The 15,680-nt window shown below is 43.5% G+C and overlaps 4 protein-coding genes across 4 annotated transcripts; 1 reads left to right on the top strand and 3 right to left on the bottom strand.

Moving 5' to 3' along the window:
* Positions 1-189: 189 nt before the first annotated feature.
* On the bottom strand, positions 190-3,750 carry Prp6 (pre-mRNA processing factor 6). Its single transcript, XM_018023540.2, has 8 exons — positions 3,510-3,750; positions 3,373-3,432; positions 2,625-3,302; positions 1,775-2,555; positions 1,486-1,701; positions 1,069-1,410; positions 651-994; positions 190-566 (listed from the first exon to the last, which is right to left on the bottom strand). Exons 1-8 carry the CDS (start codon positions 3,602-3,604, stop codon positions 287-289), a joined length of 2,796 nt encoding a protein of 931 aa, XP_017879029.1. The 5' UTR covers positions 3,605-3,750; the 3' UTR covers positions 190-286.
* A 391-nt stretch (positions 3,751-4,141) lies between these two features.
* On the bottom strand, positions 4,142-7,154 carry LOC108624322 (NF-X1-type zinc finger protein NFXL1). The gene is made up of 5 exons (XM_018023541.2): positions 7,066-7,154; positions 6,706-6,974; positions 6,530-6,642; positions 4,788-6,468; positions 4,142-4,713 (listed from the first exon to the last, which is right to left on the bottom strand). Exons 2-5 carry the CDS (start codon positions 6,967-6,969, stop codon positions 4,276-4,278), a joined length of 2,496 nt encoding a protein of 831 aa, XP_017879030.1. The 5' UTR covers positions 6,970-6,974; positions 7,066-7,154; the 3' UTR covers positions 4,142-4,275.
* A 23-nt stretch (positions 7,155-7,177) lies between these two features.
* PIG-C (phosphatidylinositol glycan anchor biosynthesis class C) lies at positions 7,178-8,629 on the top strand. The gene is made up of 4 exons (XM_018023543.2): positions 7,178-7,264; positions 7,348-7,439; positions 7,536-7,622; positions 7,730-8,629. Exons 3-4 carry the CDS (start codon positions 7,620-7,622, stop codon positions 8,543-8,545), a joined length of 819 nt encoding a protein of 272 aa, XP_017879032.1. The 5' UTR covers positions 7,178-7,264; positions 7,348-7,439; positions 7,536-7,619; the 3' UTR covers positions 8,546-8,629.
* Nup205 (nuclear pore complex protein Nup205) lies at positions 8,590-14,996 on the bottom strand. Its single transcript, XM_018023538.2, has 4 exons — positions 14,827-14,996; positions 14,564-14,727; positions 9,146-14,492; positions 8,590-9,085 (listed from the first exon to the last, which is right to left on the bottom strand). The coding sequence occupies exons 1-4, from the start codon at positions 14,834-14,836 to the stop codon at positions 8,877-8,879; spliced, it is 5,730 nt and encodes a 1,909-aa protein (XP_017879027.1). The 5' UTR covers positions 14,837-14,996; the 3' UTR covers positions 8,590-8,876.
* Between the last annotated feature and the right edge of the window lie 684 nt (positions 14,997-15,680).

Genomic DNA, 15,680 nt, shown 5'->3' with positions numbered 1-15,680 from the left:
AAGTAGTCTACGCGTATCAAAGGATCACATCGTTGCTATTTCCGACACAAAAGGAAGGGAGCAGGCTTTTCAGGGGTTGACGGGAGCTAGAATGACTCATCCGATAGTTATCCCAGCTGCGCGTCATATGGCAGTCCCGTTGTATGTTTCCAGGACTTGGAAACGACATGGGGACAGTACACGCGTTACTAATTTTAACACCTCAAACATTCTATTATTACAGATAGACGTTTTATAAAATACTTTGTATGTACAATTTGCTTAAATTATCGTGATCGAAAATTAATTATATTGGAATTGGTAAATCTTTTGCGACTAACACCAGAATCTGATCGATGCTCAGGCACCAGTTCGCTATGTTCTTAGATACTTTACACCAATTTTCACCGTGATGAGGTTCCGCGGCGATGCATCGTTTCTTCACGTCCTCTTGCTGTTCCTCCGTACCGTTTAAAAGCTCGAACTTGTAAAAGTACGCCCATGCATCCCCTAAGTCCGGGTCTATTTTAACTGTCCGGTTAAACCAGTCGCGACATTTGGAAATTTTATGCTCGCACCAGAATAGCCTTCGAAATAATCGTTAAATCAATATGGGTTAGAATCGGATGCAATATGGATTAAAGATATTGATTAGATTAGATGTTATTTACTTAGACACCGCCAGGAGGACGTGAGGATCGTGTTCACATTTTTTCAAAGCATCGACGCTCTTCGTTTTTCTCTGTGGGCGTGGTTCCATGAAGATGGCCTCTGCCCATAATAAACCGGACGTTGGACACTCTTGCAGTGCTTTTGCCATGAGCGTGTTCGCCATGTCTCTGACACCGCCCGACTTTAATTCGTTCCTAATAGCTTCCAACCAAAGCTCAGCGTTCTTTGGATTTTTCAAGCGAGCCTTCTCCAGAACCGATCTGGCTTTGGTAACTTGACCCTTTCTGTGTTCCAACTGCGCGAGCAACCGCCACAATGGAATGGAATTGGGACATTTCTTTATCTACGAAACAAGTCAAAAGTAAAGTTTAATATTGAACCGAGGTTGAATTAGTAATACTTAATGAGAATCCTTACGGCTTGATTGTACGTTTCCAAAGCTTTATCCAAATTCCCCTGCTGTTCTTCTATCTGTCCTTTCATCAACCATAATTTCGGGAAATCGTCAAAGGCCTCTAGAGCTTCTTTTAGAAGCAATAACGCTGCGTCGAGATTGTCCAAAGCCCATTCCAATTTCGCACTTTTCATCATTACTCTCGGTGTCGGTGCGGATGCCCTTGCTTTCGCGAGCAAACGCCTGGCTCTTTCGTACTCAGAATTTTCTGATTCCAACTTCACGGCTGCTAACCAGATCTCCTCAGAATTCGGATTCGCTTGAAACGCGAGAGACAAAATACCTCTCGCTGCTGGAACGTCGCCCTGCGAATAGAAAAACAAATAGATCGCTCGAGAACTTATCTCAAGATTTAATTTTCCTGCCAGAGTTTTACTTACCGCCAACCATTTTGATTTTGCACCCATGAGCCATAGCACTTCGCTTTTCGGACAGTGGGCGACTGCTCTCTGAAGCAAAGACTCCAGAGATTCTCGCGTTCCGTAGGTTTTCTCGAAATAAGCTGCACGTAGCCAAATTGATTTTTTACTCGGAAACGTCGACAATGCGTAAGCATAAACTGCTCTGGCGCATTCCAATGCCCCTTGTTGAGCACACTGGAACGAATATAAAATTCTATGGTATGCCCCTTATATCGTATGAAATAAAAGATGAAATATAAGATCTTACGGTTTCCGCGTCTTCCATCCACGTATGTTTCCTATCTTCTTCTTCCACTCCGAAACTAATAATTGCTTTAACGATAACTTGGCACGTATGCACTGCCCCAGCCTTTTCAGCTTCCATGGCTTCTTTGAACCAGTGCTCTCTGTTAATTTCTACTCCGTTCGCGCTTAAAGACGATATCGCGCGATCAATGATTTTCTCTACCATGTGCTTATTCCCGTTTGCTTCCTCCAACTTCGCGGCGGTCGTCCAGATCTGCCTGTCTGTTGGGATATTTTCTCTCGCCTTGTTAAGCACTTTCCTGGCATTGTCGTAAGTCTCCAAACGAGCGAGAGCAAGCCACAAATCGACGCTCGTCGGACAGCATTCGACCGCTCGACTCAACAAAATACGCGCATCCTCTGGTTCTTCCAATTCTACCGCCGCTTTCCATAATCGAACGGAGTTCGGAATATGTTCCAATGCTTTACGATAGACCCTTCTCTTCGCCTTCGTTTCCGTTTCCAAGTCCGCTGCCTTTATCCAAATGCGAACGGACGTTGGTATATGCCGTACAGATTGAGCGATCACTGCTTTAGCCGTGTCCGGAGGTTGGAGTCTAGCCGCTTCGAGCCATAAATCTTCCGACGTAGGATTCACCTCGCAGCCTTTCATTATTAAATTTCGTGCAGCTTGCACTTTCCCTGTAACTTCTTCTAAACGAGCAGAAGCTATCCACGCTGGCGGATGATTCGGGTTTGTCTCTCTCACAGACTTCAACAACAATCTAGCTTTTTTAATGTCACTGAAATAAAATAAAAATTAAGACATCGTTCCTAACGTGAAACATGTATTCCTTATTGCCCGCACTTACTTAATATCGCCACCGTACGTTGGAATCATGCTCTGCAAGTCTGTAAGGTAACCCTTAGGATCGACGACCGTCTGGCCTTCGACGGAATCTGAAACTTGATTCAGTTTCACGTTCATCAAAGTGTTTCTGGCTTGTCCAATTTTTCGCAGATCCAAATCTCCCGTCGGCGTTAACATTCCCGGGGTCGCTACGCCAGGCATCATAGATGCCAAACCGCTCGACGGATCTATACTGTTTGCCGTTTCACCGCCCAGATTCCGTGCGAGGACGGAATCTGGTAAAGGCGTGAATTTCTCTGCCCGCGGGTTTCTTTGCTTTCGATTCCTGGCATCGCCGACCTCTGGAACATTTTTCCACTCTTCCTCGGTCACGTTCACCAATTCCCTTTTCAAGTCGGAAAACTGCTGTTGTATTTTAGGTCGTTCTTGACGATACCTCTCCAGCTCTTCTCTGAGCCTCTTTTCTCTATATTCTTTACGTTTTTCGTCCATTCGTTTGTCAATAGCCTCGTAGATAGCATCAGCCTCCTCGTCGTCTTTATCGTACGGGTCCTTGCTGAACAAGGACCCACCATATCCTGAAAATTCATCATAATTCGAATCGTTCAAATCTTCCTCATCTTCCTCTTCTTCCTCTTTCTTCTTCGTTCTTTTTGTGGGTGGAGCGTGTCTATCGTCCCTGCAAATCGTACGGTATTAACACAAGACTGTTATTAAGCCAAAACATTCCATATTAATAAGATACTTACGAAACATCGTTAGCATCTCGAGCTGGACCGATATCAGACCGAGTTGTAAATCCAGTAGCTCTAAAAATATCGGTACATTAAAGTTACACGAGCTTTCCTTTAAAAGATCAATGTTAAAACGTATTAAACAATATTACCCTCTGCCTACACCAGCTACGTATCCCAGAGGTGCTGGGACACCAAGGAAGTGTTTTTTATTCCTCGTTGATAACGAAACTGGCGGGACTGCCATCCTGTGCTTCTTGTCAACTTATTATTCTCATAAACAAACGAATTCACCACGTAAATACAACAATTCAATACTATACAGTAAATACTGAATACCGCACTGTATATAAGCGCATGGTAAAGCGCCACCTACGTACGTGTATCAGTGGATTAAGAATGTATAGGCTATACATATACTTAAACATGCTGGCATGTTGAATTTGTTATTATAGATTCTTATTACTATTAAAAAGCTAAAATTGTAGTGATTGCACATTTTTCATAGGTAATAGTATCACCTACAACTTTTACTTGAAGCATTCTTCGATATTTTGAGGAAAAAAAAATTTTCAATTTTTCCGAGATTTTTCCAAATGCGTTTTTCTGAGGTACATAAACTTTTGGTATTGACTATATAGCCAATACATCCTTAAACGCGTCTGCGTATTTTTCCTCGTTTTATAAGAAGGGGTATCTGACAAATTTTCGAAAGGTGTTTCAAATCACCGAGGATCATAAGTATACAATTTCCTTCTGTCTCGTATACTTCAGGTACAATCGATTAAAAATAAACGAAGTTGATATGAATTTTATTTAGCATAGAAAATTATCTTACACAACTAACAATTCACATCTTATAAAATAGAAATTAAAACATGTTTTCAGGCTGCCTTTCTACATTATACACACAATAGTTTATTTCGTTGAAGATGTCTGGACGTTTATATAAAACATTACGACGCCTATTAGACATACTAAAACAGCCAGAATGCTGTACTTTTTGTAATTACCACAACTCTCTTTCTGTATTTGTCTCTTGTCAAGCCTGTCCTTCCCTTTGCGTCGGGGTTTGAACTTTCGTTCGAACTTCTCGATCTCCTGCTGATTACGTATTTCTTCGGCTTGGCGTTTCTGCTCCAACAACGCGGCCTCGGCCAATCGTTTTTCCTCCTTTAACTTCTTACAAACATCGTCGCAGCTGATGCGGATCTCCTCTTTCTGCACTGTCGAACAAACGAAATCCTTTTTAATGCGTTTGCACGTGCAAAACAGCTTCACCTTCTTGTTACACTCTCTTTCGTTTTTACACGGGCCCGGATGGCAGTTGTTGACGCAGCGATGTCCGCAAGCGTACTATAAAACAAAATACAATCGTTTAGCCGATGATACATACATTTAACAGCCACGAGCAATCGAAATTTAATTACATTTTTCGGACATTGATTGCCGCATTTAAGCAATTCATCCCGCTGTTCGGGTTTGGCCGACGTCAGCTCGGAACACCTGCGGTACAATGTACTTATGCCGCAGTGGCACGAGATCTTGACTAGCTGCTTGCAAGGGCTACATGGCGCGGGATGGCAAGGTTTCGGGCACGAGTGCGTGCAACCTTGTGGTCGTGGAAAAAGACACGGCTTCTCGCAGTCCATGCAAGGGACGGTGTTCTTATGATCCACGGAAGACGGCACTTTGTGACAGATCAATTCGCAGGTGTGGTTCGTGCACGGTAACGTTCTCCCGCAGAATCTCCAGCAGGGGGTAGGCCTGGCCATATGACACGGCCATGGGTTCGTCTCGTGTCCGCCCAAACACGTGACTGGCACGGAAACCTCGCACGGAGGGCATGGCAACGTTTTCAGTTGCATGGTTTCCTTTTGTATGTCCCACGGTCCGGCTGGCTGCGTCTTCATCTCGTTTTTATTTACCTTCACCCAGACCTTCGTGTGGCAAACGGCGACGCAAGAGTGGCCGCAACGTTTATACACCAGACCGCAGATCTTTCTACAAGGTGGACAAGGGCCTTGATGACATTTGTGTGTCTCCCTTTTTGGGTGGTGACAGATCGGCGGTATTTTACACGGTTTGTTACAAGGTGGAGGTTTAATCTTCTTCATCGTACCACACGGCACCGTGATCTTCTTATACCCGCATCTACAATGAATGACTTCGGTCCGCGCGCACGGATAACACGGACCGCTGTGACACGGAGCGGAACACTTGTGTTTCCGGCAGTTCAGGGTGTTATCGCATACCTTCTCGCACACGTTGTACGTGTTTTTAATCAGGCAGTCGCAACACTTCTTATTGCACAAGTGCCTGCCGCATAAGCGTGTCTGCATGCATTTCTTGTTGCAATGAAACTCCTTGCCGCACGCTACTTCCTTCTGGTAGCTGCCGCATCGGCAGGATTTGGTGACCACTTCTAAACAATGTCCGCAACGATCCGTGTGACATCGCATATTGCAGTAATGTGAGCCACAGTCTAACAACTTGCCGCACGTGTCACCGCACGTTGGCAATTGCTCCTGTTTGCATGAAACAGCGTAACGCTTCTTGCCGCATGGACACGTCCTGTTTTTCTCTAGCAAGCAAGGCTCGCAGTCACCGAGCGAGTGGCACGTACTTTGGCACGTGTGCACGTTGCAGGAAAGTAGTCTACCGCAGGGCTTGTCGCAAGTCCACGGACCCTCCGAGCACAACTTCAGTTCCTCGTTACTCTTGCAGTGGCATTTAAGCTGCAACACCTCCGAACAAGGCGGACACTCGCCAGAGTGACACACTTCTTTACAACTGTGCGGACATAATTGATATCTTTTATTGCACACAGTGCCGCAACTCCAGTTCTTGTCGTTACACCGTCGTTGCTGAGGCATCTGTTTCCCGCAGAAGCATTTTATAGACACGACTTGTGCGCAAGGAGGGCATGGTCCAGGGTGGCACAGTAAAACGCATTTGTGTCCACATTCTGGTTGCAACGGCTTGCTACACGTCTCACCACAGGAATGTGGAATGTTCCATGGCTGACACGACGGATCTGTTACTTTCCTACAAAAGCATTTGTAGTTACGAGGAACTTCGTCCTGGTCATACTCCATGCGACATTTCGGACTGTAAAAAATGATGAAGTATTAACAATTGAGTAAGACGTTCAAGTAAATGGATCTCTTACCATGCCCATATTGGCGTGATGCCCTTCTCGCGTTTAACGTTTAAACTGTCTTGAATCCAATGTAAGATGCAAGACAGATGGAGGAAAGCGAAACATTTGCTGCAATTCCAGATCTGAAACACACAAACATCACATTATAAAATACGAAAGGTTTAAGTAATATCAAGAAAACTCACTGGGTCTGCTTTCTTCACTGTTGAGATACATATTAGGCAGACAGCACTGTTGGATTGAAAGATGTTGATCAAGTACGATAAAATCTTCTCTGCGTCTGCCTCCCTCCCTTGGTACGCAGACAGTACCTTCCCAATAACGTTTTGCATCTCATCTTCGTTCCTTTCGTCTTCATCCTCGCTCGAAGATTCCAAATAGGCATTTGCTTGCAAATGTTTATTAATCGCTATTTTATTCTCTGCTTGGGCTCTTTTAAACTTCTGCATCTTTCCTGCAAATCAAATCTTACGTTCATTAAGCATTCTGCGAAATACGTTCTCTGTCGAGTATCTTCTCTTTGATGAACATTGCTTATCACTTACGTTCTTGTGCGACGCGATATTCAACGTGCAACTAATAACATATTGTTCTGCATCAATCCCACGTGGAGCAGGCGAAAAGAATTTTAATTAAAACACTTGGCATTCGAATTGTGCGAAATTGTACGTTTATGTTATACTTTTTTGTTAAAAATTCGATGTTCTTAATTAATCACGATTCACGTTTCATGGTTACTTCGAGGTAGAGAAATTGAATTCAATCATTAACGATCTTGTCATTCCGAGTTACTTCGCAAATATAATTCCATTGGCTGCTTCTCACAGATAAGAAGAGCTGTTACTCATACTGAATTACGTTTTATAATCGAACGATTTTAACGTTGTCTTCACGAACGAGTAGCTTCCTTCACCGGATCGTAAGCTTCATTAACATTTGACAATGTTCAATACTTAATCTGTACAACGATATTTAATCACGACGAAAGTTAAAGTCATCTGTTTCTATTTTATAGTATGCTTTATGCGAAAATCAAGTCTACTAAAAGCTGTCCGAGCTGATACGTGTACTCGGTAATGAATGGAGACGTTAACCCTCAATGGTAAGAGTTCCAACGATGAGTGAAACGAGAAATGGAATTAGAATAATGGAATGATTATGATTGATCGAATCTCGTATATTAATTCGGTGTACAATATGAACGCGAAGATACAGTGGCAGAAGAAGTTGTACGAGAATCGTGGCCTGCCGGACAATTATACGAACGATTCGTTCTTGGAGGAATTGCGTAAAAATATAAAACCGAATAATGTGACGTTAACAGAAGCTATCAGTTTCGGTGCGACTGTCTGTATTCAGCTAAACATCGTTATTCTTTTTGTCATCATATTTATTTGGTTAAACAAAGAATTGACCAGTCCCAACATCGTGTTCATATCGGTTGTACTGCTCACAGTATTAGGTTATTATGTATATTGTTTAAAAACCCCAAGTACTCTGATTAATCTGACAAAACATGTGAGAATAGTGTTGATCTTCCTTATATTTGGTTATATCTTATCACCGGTATTGAAAACGTTGACCGAGACCATCAGTACAGACACCATTTATGCCATGACGATATTAATGTTCTTGGTGCATTTAATATTCAGTAAATACGGCCCTCTGCAAATTTCCCTCTCAGATTCTTTGTCGATAACTTCGTCGATCTTCGGCTCGTTGATGCTGGCATCCAGATTGGCATCGCCTTTTCATGCTTTCACTCTTCTCACCGTCTCTGTACAATGTTTCGTTCTGTTACCGTTTTTGATGCACAAGCTCAACCGTAAAATATTGATCTCAGGCTTCTTAACACTCGGTATTTCGTATTTCCTTTTGCTAGTCTCGCAAACATTCTTTTACGTGTTCGTTGCAACTATCATGTTCTTACATTTCATTTGCCCGTACTGGTACGTGAAATGTCAGAAGTATAAAGACAATATCTATGGGCCTTGGGACGAGGCTGTTATCATTATCACTTCTTGAAAAGATTCGTTTTGTTTCACGGTATAAAATATTACAAAACAATATACATTAACAATTTCCTAAGAATTTATATCTCATCGATGATAGTACGAAGTACAATTTTTTTACATACATAGAAATAATTACTGAACGTTACATTGGCCAGTTGTATACAATTTTTGATCAGTCGAATTTCTTCGGTATAAATACTGTTTATAATTGTCGCGGTAGTTACAGTAAATACAGGAACGTGTAAAAAAATATGTTTCATGTACAGTACGATTCACGTCACAGACGTTATATCTATAAAACGAGTTACAGATGAATCGGCAACGAGTTATAAATGTTAACATCACATGATAAACTGTAGTAGCCTTTTAATTCTTCTGACGAGGGCTTCGATGAAACCCTGGTCCACCGTTGCGTATTCACTGTGCGTGTCCAATAACTGTTTAATAAAATTGTCTGTAAACGTGGAGACGAGACCTTGTTTCAATTCCATCAACGTTTCCGACGATACCTTCCACGCTACCATACTTTCATCTATCCCCGCCGAAGAAACTGAAACGAGACGAATCTGTAAGCTGGAGAACGACGAGTAAAATGATTCGGAACAGTTACCTTGCATTCGACCGTGTCCCGAGACCACCTGCGTCATGTAGAAGTCCAAGTGGCTCCAAAGAATGTACAAAGCGTGTTCTATTATCAACGAACAATATTTGATTGTTTTGCGTTTCTCCTTCACCCAGCGATTCAATCGCTGTTCCACTATTATCCGCTGCTTCTGCACGTCCATTTCCGCCTCCTCGTTCGACATATATTTCTTCAACTCAGCCGTGTTCATCTCTTCTACTATCACCGACTTCTTAATCAGATTATCTATGTGTGGCAATTCTGTATGTAACAAATTTGTAACCGAAACGAGTTGATCGACGATCGCCCCTAGGTGCACGTCGCCAAACGTGTCTTTTGTTTTGTCTTCCCTGTTCCCTGGTTTCAACGTTAAGTGAGTGCTGATCTTTTGATCCATCCTGCTATGCTGCATCTGATTACGCGTATACATCATAATGTTCGCGACTATTTGAACGCAAGAGATGTGCTGTTGGTTCGCTTCCGTTTGCTCGTGATTCAGCTGAATCGGAGCTGGCTCCAGTTGGAATTTACACAGTAGAGACAGCATTAGTCTCTGGAGAGATGACAGATGAGTGCGAAGTTCCCTCATACCGCTGATATTTTCCAATTTTTGTTCGTCGTAATCGCTTTTGGCCAGTTCCTCGTCCACCAGTTTGTACATATCGACGTTCGCCGATCGAGATATCACGCCGGTGAGGCAGGCGATTTCCTTTAAGAAAAGTTTGTTCGCTTTCGGGAACGCGTTCCTTAGCACCATCTCGATGGTGTCGCGATGGCTCTGGAGAAATCCGCAGACTTGTACCGCACACGATTGATTCTCTGTCCCGAGGGTAGTGAGCAGGGCGTCGCAGAGGTACAGAGCTGGCAAGAATATTTGTTGGTAACGTTGCCCGATCGAGGGTATGAACGAATAATCGCCTCCCTCGAAACCCACGTGCACGTCTGGGTGATGATCGAAGACGACCATACTAGAGATGCATGACAGAATCTTGTTTTCTAACAGGCTTTCGGCACCCAATCTCGTGGAAGCCATTCTACAGAACGTTGCCATTTTCGCCTCGTACAAGTACAACGGTCGCAACGTTTGTGGCTCCGGTTGCAGCATGCTCAATAACATATTATCCGATTCCAAAAGGCTGTCTATCATATGTTTCAAATATCCTCTGCCAGTTAAATAGATGATCCATGAGTTGTCGTAGTCCAGTTCTAAGATCTTGTCCAAACAAGATAACGCTAACATTTTGCAAACGTCGTGACCACCGGAACAATTGTGGCACAAGATGTCCATCAAATGATTACCAAAGCTGTTTATTACTTGTATCGTGGCATATCGATGCGACCGTTCCTGCGCGAGCATCACCCTGTTCATCGAACTGTCCAATTGACTGACGTACATCAGTTCGATGATGTTCGTCGTCTCTGATTTTTCCAAACCGATCACGCAGAGGAAATTCAGCAAAGCTGCGTACAAATGAGTTATCACTTTCTGCGAGGAAGCGCCAGCGTTTAAAATCCACTGCAGAATGTGGCTCAGAATGATCTTCATCATCGTCGTGTTGGATGGAGACGACGGGAACGATTCGTTGTCCGTCTGCGTGACGAAACTGTTTCGTAGATGCACCAGCAGCATTAAAACAGTTCCGGATACTAAAGTTTTAATTTCGCTTAGAGCTTCGCACGACGTCATCTTTTGTAACAAATCGTGGGACAAGTTTAACAGGAGATTCTGTTTCTGTGACGTGGGTAGCTGTTGATTCGTCGCGACACAGAATAGTATCTCAGTGGTTTGGCACCAGCCTTCGACGAATTTGACCGTCGCGTAAGATAGCAGCTTCGTCTGGTTCCTCTTCAAGGCGTACGTCAAGATCTTCTGTACTTCTTGTTGCATAAGATTACGCTGGGTAGCAGTGGCACTGCTCTGTGTGACGGCCAATTCTTCTGTGATAAGAGAATGCAATTTCCTGATGTCTATCAGACGAGGACCACCGATCAACGCAACCGGAATGCTGCATCGTCCAAGAACCATTTCGACCTGCGACGGATCGAAGAAGTCTAAAGACAATGCTGGCTCCAATTGGAGTTGAAAATCGATGTAGTGCAGAAGGTCCATCAGTAATTTCTGGGAAGGGACGATCTGTCCTTTCTCTTGACCGAAGGTTCCAACGAGATGTTGAACCAAAGAGTTCTGCAAGCTTCCACCACCGACTCGTAGTTCGATCGCGGCTATCTTCAACAGCCACGACATGCAACCGAGCTCCGTTGACCTGGTCTGTCCCTCGAATGGCAACTTCGAAAGATGCCTCTGTACAAAATCCTGATTGGCGCTCGTTCGTAAGAATCTCAGTACCGAGACGGAAGTCTTACTGTTGGCAGTCAGGGTATGAAGAAAACAGTAGGAGGCCTCTGTAATTTTGTCACGACCTCGTTCGAGAGACTGTTCTAGTATTCCCAGTAACGAATGGAGACATGTCCGCGGGAAGCCTACAATGCCAGGCTGTAACAGAATAGTCTTCTTAATATCCTTCGTTATCGTGAATCCTAGCAAGTAGTGCGAAAGGTTCGGCGTTGGTCGCGTGATGCTCTGCATCATCAGGAGCAATATTCGTTCCTTGCAACTACCGGTGTACTGCTTCTCGTTCTCGGTCTCTTCGTCGTAAATTATATCGGCGTCCAAACACTCGACGAAACCATGCCTGATGCTCGTAGTCAATGCAGGAGTAGCCGTGAATGTGGAGAGCAATTCGGAATCGGCTCCCGGTTCGTTGGTCACTTCGTGGATCACGCCGACAGCGTGGAACGCGTGTTGCGGAAGCCAAGAACTGTACGATACGTATTTAGCAACATTTATCATGTAAACAGGCTTCTTCGATTGCGGATCCACTTCCAGAAGCAGTCTCGATAATCCGGTCATGATTTTATGGATCGATTTCGCAGCGGCCAGATGAGCCATGTAGCTGTGCTGCGTTTTTAATCCTCTCTCCAGTATTTCCAGGCAGTACAAGGTACCATTCTCGAGACTCTCCTTACCAGGGAAAGATTCGTAGGCGTCGAAAGCGTCACAGCCTTTGTCGAGGACGTAGAGTATAACGTGGAGTAATTCAGATTTTGAGTGCAGCCGCGTCATTATGTGATAACCAGGAGCAGAGTTAACTAACGTAACTTCTCCGCTTTGGAGTTCCACCTTGCACCCGGTGAAATCTTCCACAATCGGTTCGTACTGTTTAATCAGCTTCGAGAATATCTTTAAACAAGCTTCAGCGACTTCCCACTTTTCTCCCGGATTCTTGTACGATCGTGTATGAAATTTTAAAAACACGGTGTTGATTATAAAATGCAGATATGGGTCGAAGCCAGGATTACGTTGTCCCATTCCTAACAGTCGTAACACAGGGAAATCGGTGAGCACGTCTAAGAGTTCCAACATCGCTCGCGTTAACGGATACTCATCTTTCTTCGACTCGATCTCTTCAAGTTCCGTTTGGACACCTCTCGGCTGATAGCTACTGATAGTCGGTATGGTCGAGAGTATCTGCGCGGCCTCTAAATTTTGCCACACCGTGGAAGAACTCTCTGGTGATCTCGCTAGTGCCGCGAGTGTTCGTATTAATACGCTTTTCAATGGTATCGATATGCCACAGCTGACCAAACCGATCAGAGACGGTAACACTTTCCATCCTGGATTATTGCAAATGTTTATCCTGGATACTTCGTCGTTCTTCGCGATCACTTGCACGACCAGCAGCACCGCTTCGAGGCCTTTAACTTCCTCGGGCGTGATACCTTTCGGGTGACTTCTCTGACGGTAAACGGTGTCTTGACTGGGCGGTAATTCCTTCCGCAGATTGTCGTAGTACTGACTCAAGGACTTGAAAAAGTGATCCCAGGAAATTGTCGTTGACCCGGAAGATCCGTTCGGTTTAAGAAAATTAAATGCTTGTTGCGCGGCTTGCGGAGAAGACGCGAGAGACGCGATCATTTTCAGGTACGACACGAACAATCCTGCCGGCAATATTTCACCAGCGAGACGTACGAATTTAAAGAGAGCAACTTGCCTCGATGGCAAGTGATTTATGTACGCAGGAGCTGGTGGATGCGTCGCATCGGTACGAAGACACCAGTAATCCATGACCAATTCCAGCTTCAGAGGATCTTCCTTGTATAATTCTGCCACGGTTAACATCAGATACTCGAAATGATTATCTAGATTCAAGGGTGGCTCGATGCCCCCTTGCTGGTATGCCTGGATCAAACGCATAGGTCCGTCCGCGCGGCTTCGCAGCTCTTTAACTTTCAATGGCATCAGCAGTATAAAATCCGAAATAAGCGAATGGAAATAGCGGAAATAGAATTCTTCGTTGCATATACTCTTGTTCTTGAACAGTACCTCGGCCATAAAGTGAAAGCACTTGTTCGATAAAGCTGCTTCCAGTAGACTCTCATCTTCGTTAGTAATGTTCAACGACTGTATGCTGGCTTCGTTTTTCACCGTGGTCAAAGCAACCACGAAGGCGAATTGTATAACACCCCGTAACCCGGTACTTTCCCACTCGACGTTCTTCGATATCAGTTTTTGATACAATTCCTCGTGCGCTCTCTCCGCGATCAGTGGCATAGTACTGATTAACTCTTCGGCGTTCTCGTGACTGTGCAACGAACTGAAATTGATTGCACTCAACACGCTCATTATCAGAGCGAGCGTTACTTTATCTGGGCCGTTTTCTGCAGCGTCTGGTCCGATTTGTTTCGTTTGTAACAAGGATATCACGCGGAATAGAATTGGGTTTGGCAAGGAAGACTGCGCGGACCATAAGTACAAAATATCTGCTAAATCCTGTCTGGCATCGTTGTAAAGCTTCGTGACCATGTATCGATGTTTCGGTCCACCTAGCGCGCGATTCTTTTCCAATAGCTCCTGCTCCTTCACAGGATCCATCTTTTCCAACAGTGATAAAATTCTATCTAACAAACCATCCTCTTGCAATTTATTCGTATACTCCGTGATGTGTCTTAGAAGTCCGATCGGCGCATTTACTTTCCAGCTATGACCCATTCTCACTTGTACAAGCATTCTTAAAGTCGACGTAAGCGCCTTCTTCCCGTCGTAGTATAATAAAATAGCTGTCAGTCCTCTTGGTAAACCAGGATGATAAGGCATTTGCAACTGGGCAGTGCAAAGAAGGTCCAATGCCATGAACTCGTTTAGTTCATACATGTCTGATATAATAAGAGTTTCATCGACTAGCTCCTTTGACAACATCTGGGGTCCTAAGCCAGGAAGCGTTATACCATCCGTGGCTCCCTTCGAGATTTCCTCTCTGCTATTCACGTTCGGAGGCTATGATAAAATATATCTTTTTTTAGTGTGAATGTATTATTAACCCGTCTACTTTTTAGAGAAAAACTTACAGGATTTTTTAACAGAGTAAGAAAGTTTTGTCTGTGATTGCGCAAAGCTTCTGTGAATTCGTGATACTGGAGATCGTATGTAGTTGGCGGCGAGGTGATGTATCTCCCTACAAGACTTTGTAACTCCTTGTAGGGAGTCCACATATCCTCTGTGATTCCTTTTTCTGTTAAATATATTAGAAAAATAATTCGTTTGACCACTTCTCGCGTGCAGGTTACAGTGTCGCATGTAATGTACTTCGTTTGTAAAAATTAACACTCACCCTCGGACATTTTTTCGCGATGATCAGAACGTTACGAAAACACAACACTGGTTGAACAAATTATCGTACTTAAATATAACCGAGAGGAAGCGATCTCGTGAAACATAATACAAATACCGGTCATCTGGCGGGAACGATGGAGATGGTTTTGACGATTTGTATCAAGTGAACGTAGATGCACTTCTTAGTGTCATAAAAGCACAGAGGATTCGTTTTCATCAAAATTATATGTTTTTTTTAATTAGTAATATAATTAAATAAGGAGCCACGTGTTTCTCATCAATGCATCTTCTATAATATTATTATATTTACATAAAGAATGATAAATTTATTTGATCCGTACCAGAAATGCAAGTAGCGTTACGGGCATCAATTGTATCTAGTAATCTATGGTTTTTTTCTTTCGTGTCGCGATGTTTCTCAGTTAATAATTTAAATGACATTATTTTGTTACTTTCCTTGTATTGTATAGTCCGTAAATTCGTAAGTTAAAGCAACGGTCTATCCGATACGTATAAAACTACACGAATGTACGATGCGGAACGATAAGATATCTTATAGAAAATGTGCATATGTCGCCGGCCGGTACTTTTGTGTACGTGGTCAGTTTTTTAATAGACATCAATCCCGCGTAGCCTCTTTATTTGGCATGTTTTCACAGCGTTAAGATATTCCGTCTGTCGTTTCGTTAATTAATTGTTTCGCCGAGTGATCGAGAGTTTTTTTAAGCCGTACTCTCACGGGGTCGACCTACCGTTAAATGACAAATGCCATGTGTCTTCGACACGTTTCAGTTTAGCGATTTTCGTTCATGCTTAATTTCATATCTTTTATCGACACACGTGTGTTTTTAA

Source organism: Ceratina calcarata, unplaced genomic scaffold, assembly GCF_001652005.2.
Source record: "Ceratina calcarata isolate Rehan_Ccalc_2016 unplaced genomic scaffold, ASM165200v1 scaffold305.2, whole genome shotgun sequence".
Classification (NCBI taxonomy): Eukaryota; Metazoa; Arthropoda; class Insecta; order Hymenoptera; family Apidae; genus Ceratina; species Ceratina calcarata.
The sequence above is the reverse complement of the archived record's forward strand: the minus strand, read 5'-3'. Positions and strand labels throughout refer to the sequence as shown.